Below are 10,943 nucleotides of genomic sequence, written 5' to 3'. Positions count from 1 at the left end.
AAAAAAAAACGTGATAAATAACCAGAGTATTACTGTAACACAACACCACAATTTACATTGCCGAGTAATTAAAATAATGAAGGCCTTTCTCATGAAAAAAATGCTCCCGGAGATGGGAATAATAAATCAGAATTCATACACAATGGTCTCTATGTCTTATTTTTTTTCCTTTAATAAGACAGATAATGAAAGACAACAGATTATCTTTCATTAATCTAATCATATCTTAACGGTTAGAATCATATACACTGTCTTGGATGATGACAAACTGTGTTACAGGCATATACACCACATTTACAGTGCTTGTTCCCTCTGATTCTTTGTGACCATATTGGAGCGGATATGCTATGTTCCTGCAGTGTGACAGGGCCCCTCTGTGTTCAGTCCATGCATGTTATTCCAATAGCACTGTTGGCTGTATCCTTTAATTGTCACAACTGCATAATGTCAAACTGATAAAGCACGCTCTTGAGACAGGACATTTTCTACACAAGCATCAACTTTTAGGGATGAAGACTTGCCGTCAACATCAGAGACATTTTAAAGCCCAGGAAAAGGTGCTGGGGAAACGATAAGCATTTGACTTTTTTTCCCATCCCTGTTTATGTGTTTTCCTATCTTGTTGCTGTTTTGGGGTGCAGGTTCTGTCTCAAGCTATAATAATAGAATGTTGAGTCAAGTGGGTTAAAAGTAAAGTTTTGCTTAGCACAGCGGCAGTTTACACAGGGAATAAGGCTTTTTATAGCAGTCAAGGAGCACAGGGCCGGAATATTTGACGAAGTGAAGAACAGTCTGGGACATGTAACGGTTCCTGTTTCATTTTGTCTTCATGACACTGTTTGATGACGCATAACCCTGCCAGAAACATGTTTAGAGATTCAGCACAGCTTTCCTGTTGTTTTGGCCGTGGATGGATTACTGAACACGCCTACCGGACACAGGCCCAGGGGCCCAAAGTGTCAGGGGCGCCCCTGGTCTTCATATGAAACGCGAAAATGTCACTTAAAGAGACATGTACAAACCGGGAAGAGACTTAATATGACTACTAGGAAGGGAGAAAACAACCACAGCCAAAAATGCCCCAAAAAATAGCCCAACGCAATTACAAAGCGACACAAAGTGACCACCGCTGCAATAATCTTGGCACAAAGTAAGGTCAAAGGGGAAAAAGGGTTGTATCTAGTGTTTTGGGCACAAAATGCTGGATTCAGCAAATTGGAGAAGCGAGCACTTTTCTGCAGTGAAAATGTTACTTTTGAAGGCTTAACACCAACAAATATGGATTGAACCCAAATATTTTGATTCATAAAAACGTGTTGCAGAAATGTCTTTTTTTACATGGCTGAACGGCTGAGAGGTTTGTATTTACGAGTGCATTGTTTGCATCTTGTAATAAATATTGATATGTTCTTGATCATTTTGTGTTTTGTCTCTTTGCCTTTTCTGTTGAGAAGATAACTGAGACTTTTGTGGGTTTTGAGGCACTGATGGCCTTTCAATGTCATTTATAAATGCTTTGTAAGGCATATAGTCCTCACTTTAGATGAGGTCTGTCACGGGGTGTGGTGGAGGACTCAAAAGCAGACAGAGTCAGATGCAGTGAGAAGCGGTTTTTAATGAGTCACGAACAAAACAGGAATCTTTACCGGAACACAACAGGGAATCCAAGGACAACGCGAGAGACGAGGGGGGAAATCCGGCAGGAGGAGGCAGGGTGGGCAGACGGGGGAACAGGACGATCCAAACGGGCGGGTAGACATGGCAATGATCTGGCAAAGAGTGACTGAGAGGCAGGGGTTTAAATAGTGGCTAGATAGAGGCAGGTGAGGGGAGTTGTGCTGATGAGGAGGGAGTGCTTGATTAGTGAACAGAGGCAGGTGAAGGGAGTTAGGCTGAGGATGAGGGAGGCAGACAGGTGCACTGAATGAGCCGATAGGTGAGTGAGAGATAAAGTGACAGGAGACAAGGGACAGAGCTGTGACAAAGTCACACAAAATACTTAATGACTAATAACTACCTGAATTAATCATGAATTGCAGTATTAATACACGTTTATAAAGCATATATTAACATAGTCCCTAAGCATTAGTGCATATCTAAATCATTATATATATAAATGCATGAATAATGTACATCTAAATAAGTTCTTAATCATTTAATTACACTTTATAAATTGTTATTAATCATCTACAACTCCTTAATAATTGGTTTGTAATATATATAATACATCATTTACAAATGGAGAATCCATCATTTATAAAGTATGAAAACACAATCACGAAACACATCATAGACAAGCTTATTAATCAAGAATAAAGCATTTATAACTGTTGTGAACTGCATACTAATGAGTGTTAATGTAGGAACAATGCTTTAGAAATGATGAATTAAGTGTTTACTCATACTTAACTAATGCTTCATAGTGTGTAGTTATTATAAAGTGTCACCATATTGACTTAGAATTTAACTTAAACAACTTCAAATATTCAGAACAGCCCTGGAATTGTGAAGTTCTAAATTAATGATGCGAATGAGCTTTTGTGCCCCCCCGAAAACCCATCAAAGTTCACTATATTAGTATTAACATAAAACATGATGAATATGTATTGATAAATCATGAAACTGCATTGTTTATCAATGCAACTCACAGGGCACAGACCGATCCTCCAGAGTCTGCAATATGCACGGGCTTTTAGCCGGATAGCGCCACATTTTGTGTGAGCATGAGAGAGAGAGAGAGAGAGAGAGACAGAGAGAGAGAGAGAGAGAGAGCGCTCACCCTTACAGGGCTTCTCATTGTTGGTATCTGGTTGTAGCTTGCTCGCTAATTGACTAAGGCAATACTTGAAGGCAATGGATGAAACTTTTTAAAGAAGAAAAAGGATGAAGTTAACGTGGGGAGGGGAGGCTAAAGGAGGTGGAGGAAGAGTTATCTCCTGTTGCTCCAGCAGCAGATGAGTCACGACGGGAGAGAGCCACGGCTTCATCTAAAAGCTCAGGTTGTAGAGGAAGAAGACTATGCAGCTAGCTGAGTCCAGCTCAGTGGTCCTCAAATGGCGAAAGAGAGAGAGAGACCTTGAAAAGAACAAGAGCACAAAAGTGGAAGGGATGAGGCCGTGAAGAAGAAGGTTTTCAGATGGAGAGAGCACAGAATCCAATGACACTGCAATAAGTAATAAATAGCAATAGAATGCAGAATGACGTACATTTGTTGCTGCATTGAATATTAGAAAAGTGAATCTCCACTGGCCTCACGGTGCGATTGCAATTCACCTATGCATCTCAATTCATCACATCTTAGATGTTCTACATTACTGCCCATGGGTACTTTTGAATCAATTAATACAAGCAGTCAGATAAATCTGAACTCCCTTTTTATTTAGAAAATGCTGTACAAGAAAATAAAAACATACAAGTCTATAATATAACAAAGCATCTGTGGGACCCACCTCAGTATAGAAACATTACAAGAAAACAACATCAATCCTCCTGAAGTGCATTACAAGTGTGCTGTAATCTATGTTATCTACAAAATAACGTTTCCACATAGCAGCTCTAAGACAGGCCGACTCCTGAAAGCCTATCAACTTTTACGCCGCATGAATTAGCCTAGCGGCTAGCGGACGTCTCTTTACTCAGAGCTCTTCTATTCATATTTGGTTTAAGTCACTGCATCTTCCGACAAAACAACAGCAGTGGACTTTCGGCCTGTAGCCTATGCATGTTTTCAGCGCAACATTGTCAAAACGGAGCAGCAGTAGCAAGAGCAGGGTTCTTGTACTTGGTGAAACGCAGCGATCAGAGGAGAGTGGAGAACAAAGAGAGAAATTACCGTGATGGTAAATGACAGAAAATCACAGGAAAGACTCTGAAAGACTCTCACTGAGCTGAAATTAAACTGAAATCACAATGTTGCTCTGTCACTGCAGCGATTCAGAATCGTCAACGTCCGCATCGCGATGCATCTTAGAACTGAGAAATGTCCACAACTCTATTAATCTGGCATCCAATGGTGCCGCTGTGTTGTGTGACTGTAGGTAATAATGAGCATAAATGACTATTCCGCCCCGATGGCAGGGAATAGTGCATTACCTGTCGGCTTTTGTAAGATCTGACATTGGTGTGTTTTTTGAATAGCTGGCTAAATACATTGATAAATAACTTGTTTTTGATCTAATCACCACATCAGAACATGAGAGACTTGGTTCGACCTTGGTTGGCATTAGATGCTGTGTGTGAAAGACAGTGGAGAGGTGAAGGAGAGGACAGTATCATAGACACAGATTTAACTCACTACTTCAGAATTATGTTATGAGACCAGAGTGGGTCATCTTTTGATATTGAACTAAGAATTAGCAACATACAATCTAGCATAAACCTAATCAACTTCAAGGCTCTTATTTTTTTCTCAGGGTTTTACTCCTGTCACTGAAAATGAAAAAAAATAAAAGTATGAAAAAGTTGAATGAGGACTCAGATTGCACTAATTTTCTTTATTTTGATTTAATGTTGCTAAGGCAAGTCTACACACCTCACCAGACCCTTTTGGTAGAGCACAGTGTCTGATAATTCATTATAATAACTTGAAAATGATGCAATGATCGGGTGAAGATTTTTGGGCTGGGCTAAGTGTCACGGCTCTGCTGTGACCTCAGCTCGTCTCGGCGTCTCCCCTCTGTTCTCTGTGTGTGTGTGTGTGTGTGTGTGGCATGGGCGCGGTTTCAATCATCCGGCACCTAGGCTCATCTCCACACCTGCCAACAATCAGACCATCATCACCGACAGCTCAAGTACCCCGGCTTTCTTCAGTCTCATCGCCAGATTGTTTCGTCAGCTCAGTGGTAGCTACAGCCTCGGTCCCTCTGAGCTTTTACCTCTTCTTAGAGTTAATTAACTTTGTTTTCTCGATTTGCAACTAACTTGTGTTTTCCCTCTGCCTCAAGATTCCTGTGCCACATCGCCGCCCAGCCGCCGCCACTCACACCGCCTCACCTTCCTACCTGCATGTTCCACCGGCTCCACCAACAACTAAATAAAACCTTTTATTTCACCTACCCTGTCATCCCGGTGTCTGCGTATAGGTCCAGAATAACCGACCGTAACACTAAGCCCCCGATGATTCAAGATCCAAACAACGCCTCTTATCAAACAGACCCAGGAATTCATTGCAGAGTAAACTAAAGGGTTACTCGGGCCATTCACAGTAGTATTGTACAAGACAAGACACAGATTAACAAAGGATGGTCTAAATCAAAGCGCTTGATGTTTTGTCCCGATGAGGCTCCCAAATCACTGGATCCTAGATTTCCCATAATGCAACCAACAGCATCTTTTGTCAGTCCCCCTTCTGTCTGCGACTTTTGATTGTCTGCAACTTGTCAACTGCATAAGAAAACCACACCCATTCAGCAATATTTATAAAAATATATTTCACAAAGTAGGAAACAATACAGGGTATCTTAGATTACAGTACAGGGAGTAAATAATTGAACATACACATTTATAAGCATTAAAGCACAGTACAAAATATGATCTGCATGTAGGACTATTCCATATATATTGTTTAGTCTACCGAGAACTGCCATAATACTGTATCAGTACAAACTGAGTATGCACGCAGCTGTAGTGCCATTGAAATTCTCATTATGTGCAAGAGCTAACGTGCAGAGACAAACCTACCACCTCATTGAAAGCTAATGACGTTAGCAGTAACTCTATGTACAGAACAAGTCTTTTTTTTGTTGATATCATACAGTGTAAGCACAATATGCACATGGTCTGGATTTGAGTCTTCATTTTTCCTGGGCTAATGCAATCTGCGTTTCCTAAATGAGATTGAATGTTTGGAGAGAGTCACATACTCAGGTATCAATTGGACTATTGTGCTCAGACGCTCACTGGCTGTACCTCAGGTTATATTGTGAGATATATTTTACACAGAATTAGCATGTGTCAGAAAGGTCCCATTCCTGCAGTCCCAATTAATTCGATCGTCCGTATTGTTGCAGTTACTTAGAGCTCTATTCTGCTTGCTTATCTAGTCTATAGTACCAACCGCAATAGATGATATGGTCTGGCTGCTGTGAAATAGTGTTCAAGTGGTTGAAAAAACAGCTGAATGTGAAATAATCTAAACACATTCACTTCAAATTGTCAGCACAGGAAAAAACAAACAAACTCATACAACGATAATGAAGAATCAACACATCTCTTGTCAAAAAACAACAACTGTAGATTACAATTGTATTTAATGTTGCTTCTGTAAAAAGAAGGCCTCAGAGTTTCTACATTTCTCTTTTTTGTCTTCACATCAGTCTTTTATAGGCTAGTAACACTTGCGACCCACACCTGTAGCGTGTAAATACAAAGAGTTGTATAAAGCAAGCCTCTCTGGGCTTTAGATAGTTTATAAATGTGGCCACCAGAGAACATATCAAATGCTAACAAATCACCTTAAAGCCAATACTGGTTTGTCTTTTTGCTTTTCTTTTCTTTTTTTCAAATCACACATACATTCATCATTGTAATGTAGAGACCATATATTGCTTTTTCATTGTCATTTCGTCTCACAACACCGATCAGCTGGGTGGCTTAGGGAGATGTGAAACAAGAGTCCCTCTGCAGCTCCTGAGATCCAGCTTGCTGTCCATGGAGCATGGAGTGTCCGCTCAAGCTTCAGAGAACCCGACGGTATCCGTGAGTTCCCTTCATCGGGCAACCGCCAGCAATCCCAGGGTTTTTCTGCTACTGGCAGTCACAGCAAATGACTAACACCCAAAATACTGCTAGACACTCCACAACGGAATCTAAGATACAGTCCACAAGAATCATAGATCTCCTAAGAAAGACATTGTTTGGCTCAACAATTACAATGCGCTTGACGTAGTGGATGACAACTGCTATACCTCACTCTAACAAGAATACAAAAAGGTGGCCTCCCTTGTTCTTAACAGTTTTTTTGTTTTTTTTACTTTTTTAAACACCTGTTTCTAAAAGCCAGCAAACCCCCTAGCGTTTAATACACAAGTATGTGGACGGAAAAGAAATCGGAAAGGTCTTTTTTGACTAACAAACCAAAGGTCAGGTCTCGCGGTCGCTCTCGCCCACAGAGTAGAGCTCCCCAAGTCTTCTGAAGCGCGGGCCCCATTCTCTGAGATAGTCATAGTTCTGGTCCGAGTCCGACGACGCCGTCTCCAGTGAGCTGAGGGAGCCGGCAATGGATCCCCGACCCTCGTAACCATAGATCTGGATGGAGTCGTAAGGCGGCGCGGTGGGATCATTGTCTGCCTCGTGGAGCCGCACATTGATGAATTCGTCCACGTCCACGCCGTTCGGGCCGGAGTGCTGGCCCGCCCGCGGCATGAACTGCAAGTCGGGCTTGATGTCCTTGCGCGGCAGGTAACCGTTGATGCCATCTGGATTCTGCAACGTGGCGATGTCGAACGCCTCTGTGTCCTCCTCGCCACCTCCTTCGTCATCGTAGCGGATAATATTCTCCCTCACATCCTCATCATCCTTTATAATCAGAGGCTCATTCTTGTGTCTCCTCAGGGTCACAAAAAGTACTACTATTACTGTCAGAAAGACAGATGGAAAGAAAAAAGGGAGAAAGAAGAAGAAATCTAGGTCAAGCCTTTGACAAGAGGAATTTCTGTTCATACAAGCAGACCATTCATCGAGGTCGGATTACAAAAGGCTTCAAGTACATCTGTGAAACCAACTCACAGTTAAAATACCGCAACGCAAAAAAGAAATACCTCACCTAACAGCAGTATAATGCAGGCCAGGATGGCTATGAGAGCTCCCATGCTAAGGCCGATGGGTAAGACGTAGGCCTCCACGTTGCAGGACTGGACGACGCCGTCCTTACTGCACCCGCACACTCGGATGGTCAAGGTGTTGGTGCTGCTCATCGGTGGGTTTCCGTTGTCCGTCACAATGATTGGCAGGAAATACATCTCCTGCTTCTGTCGGCGGAAGGTATCGTGCTTGGCCAAAACACTGATTGAATTGTCTGTGAGAGAGAGAGAGAGGTAAAGCTAGAGATGAATTTGCATTGCAAGAATGTCTGAACAAAGAAAACACCTTTATTATGCATGGTAGCAACAGACTGAACTTCTATTATTATATCGTGTGAAGACCAGTGCAGCATGAGGGTAAACTAATTTCACATCAATCGTCACTAGCCTCTCTAGCGTTCCCACATTCCAGTGCCTTAGATGGATTTCAGCCACCTTCCCCTTTTTTCTCTCGACAGACCAATTTGGGAATTCTGAGGGAATGCGAGCTTCGTCGGCTGGACCCCCCCCCCTTTGAAAAGCCGAAGACCGCGGCAGGCGACACTGACTTCGAAGACGGCACATGTCGACCCAGAAAGGTGCCAGCTGCTCTTTGATGACACTTCTGTGAAGCTGTCTGCTCATTAGCTGGCTCTCCTTACCCTGCTCACATTATCAAACACTTGCATCCACATAAGAATCTACTCCCGCTGATCTCGTGGAAAACGTACAAGACACCCGATGGTCTAACCTTTGCCTCTGCTTGAGGGTGCACCGAGGAGGGAGGGGGGGGAAATAGATTTGGTGGAAAGAGAGTGACAGAGCAAACTTAATCAAAGGATGGGATGCTTCATGATGGAAGTATTTGCTTTGCACAATCGGTAATTCATGTGAGCATATGCTCAGATTTATTTTCTTACGAGTGCTGCCACAAAGTGGTAGGCTCTGCTTTGTGAGCACCAACGTGTCCTGTTTCATTTGGATCATTCAGCAGTGCAGAGCGAGTATGCAAGTATCTACTATCCTGTAATGAACCATTAGGGCTTGTCCTTGTACACAGGTCATTTTCAATTTCTTGGTGACTATTTATGTTAAAAAATAGAATCAAACATATCCTGCCCGTCAATTTATCCACAGAAATAAAGTCTGCTACTCAAAGAGAACATCAGCTGTACCGATAACCTCTCTTTTTTATTGCGCTCTACGTATTAGGCCACATTGAAATTGTTTCATCTAGCGACTGATGGACTCCGATGAAAAAGAAAAACTGTGTACATTTATAATATTAATCATCACCATAACATTTTTCGCTATAAATAACTTAATATGTGGGATGTTTCCAAATGACAGCAGTGACAGCAGAAGTGACACCAACAGTCTGAAAAACGTTCTGCACATCTGAAGTCTCTTAAGATTATGTGAGCAGCGACAAACAGCACATGCACAAATCAGTGGGACTGTTTCTGTATCAAAGGGTTGGAAGAAGCAGTAATGTGTGTCCTACTGATGAACAGACTTTCTCACCACTTACCACACTAAGTGTGTCTGATTCAGTCACACTACACTATATCTGAATGGACTGTTGTGCAGAATGTGCAGTGTTATTGTGCATATTTAAATTAATATATAAATGGAGCACTTAACACCGACATGAAATAACTTACTTATTCATAATTCATTCAACCCACTACATAGTGTACACTAATAATATTCAGAGCAGTAAAAAATGATTCTTAGATTGATTTTATTGTTTTTTGACTGTGAGGAAAAAAAGCTTTCAACAGGATACACCACGAATGCTCCTTTAGCCTCCAACTGTTTCTGCAGAAGCTTTGACACAGTAAAAGCACACCTGCACTTGAATATGTAGCACACATGGTAATAACATTGTTGTCTTGGTAGTAGTAATAGAGAAAAAGGACGACAATAATTAAGATCTAAACAGACGGATGCCGACATTTGGCAGGTAGGATTGTGTACGCTGTTCAGTGTGCTTTAGCTTGCTAGCTAATTAGCAGCACAATCAGCAATCTTTGGTAAGCATTTTGCCTCTGTGGTTGTTTGTCTGGTAGCTCCTTCACAATGATTGAAGGGGGAGACGGGGACATTAGACACAAAGCTACAGCTAGTTTTGGCTTTTTGTGTTTTGTCCCGACTGTTGACTGGCTATTGGTGAATCAATTTGTCAATCAATAGATGAACAATGACAAGTACTGCCTTATCCCACTGTAAAAAGTCAAGTAATCTGACTGGTCAGACTGACAGTCATGAAGTCAAGAAATGCAAAATATGAATTTCTCCCCTTTTGGGTATAAATCACAAACGTATATGCTGTAGCAGAAGAAAACATCATGCAATCATATTTCAGTTTTTTTTATTTGGTTGGACCTTGAATTGTGTCAATGTAACTTAATGCTAAAAGCTAAAACATTAGCCACAGTAGAGAGGAGTGATAAAGTCACTGAACCGACTCAGTAATGTACATTTTTGTAAAGATATTAACTGATAAAGTTTGCAAACATTAGCCACATCTGCATTTTGTTGCTTAGGCAAAAAGAAGAAAGTGTAATGTCTTCAAAAGAGCCTTGAAAAAGACTTTCTATCAGCAGAATTTCATTCTTGGCAGCGTGCTGAATGTATGTTGTCTCAATTATTGAGTCTGGCCTGCTCTGCTCTGTTGCAACCCCGCCTGCTGAACGCAGAGTTGTCAGAGTGCTCGATATCTTGTGTACAGCTGGTCAGAACCTCAGCCATCTTCCTCGGTGTGGGCAGGCAGCCTGTAACCTCTTCACTGTGCGATCCCTACCATTAGACCCATCATCACGAACAAAAGCAAGCCACCGAGGCTCACAGGAGCCGGGCCCTTTACACTCAAGTGTCTCCCACAGCTGCCGATTCAGATAGAAATAGTCACTGAAGTGCGGGGGACACGGTGCAAAGGAGATTATTTTCTCTGTTCGGAATTAGCAATACCATTGACAAGTGGTCGGTGCTGTATGTATTATATCGAGAGCTGAACCACAACATATGTTTACTGTGGTTTCAGGCAAATGAGAAAGAATGCTGGCTTTTTTTTGCTGTTGGTGGTGAAACATTTTCTAGTGTTTTTTTTAATCTGTTTTATAATCTTAAGAAACTATTAAATCTCTTCTTAACAAAAGGGCA

At 41.8% G+C, this 10,943-nt stretch overlaps 1 protein-coding gene across 2 annotated transcripts in view; it reads right to left on the bottom strand.

The window, feature by feature from the left end:
* Positions 1-7,080: 7,080 nt before the first annotated feature.
* Positions 7,081-10,943, bottom strand: part of cdh8 (cadherin 8) — a 94,993-nt gene continuing 91,130 nt past the window's right edge. Inside the window, exons 10-11 of one of the 2 annotated variants that reach the window (XM_076110251.1) lie at positions 7,763-8,014; positions 7,081-7,574 (exon numbers count right to left, since the gene is read on the bottom strand). In XM_076110251.1, coding sequence (XP_075966366.1) covers positions 7,081-7,574; positions 7,763-8,014 — 746 coding nt within the window. The remainder of the gene's footprint in view (positions 7,575-7,762; positions 8,015-10,943) is intronic. The other variant, XM_076110252.1, reaches the window with a different exon arrangement.

Source organism: Anarhichas minor, unplaced genomic scaffold (assembly GCF_050575085.1).
Source record: "Anarhichas minor isolate MPS153535 unplaced genomic scaffold, ASM5057508v1 ptg000042l, whole genome shotgun sequence".
In the NCBI taxonomy this organism is placed as follows: Eukaryota; Metazoa; Chordata; class Actinopteri; order Perciformes; family Anarhichadidae; genus Anarhichas; species Anarhichas minor.
The sequence above is the reverse complement of the archived record's forward strand: the minus strand, read 5'-3'. Positions and strand labels throughout refer to the sequence as shown.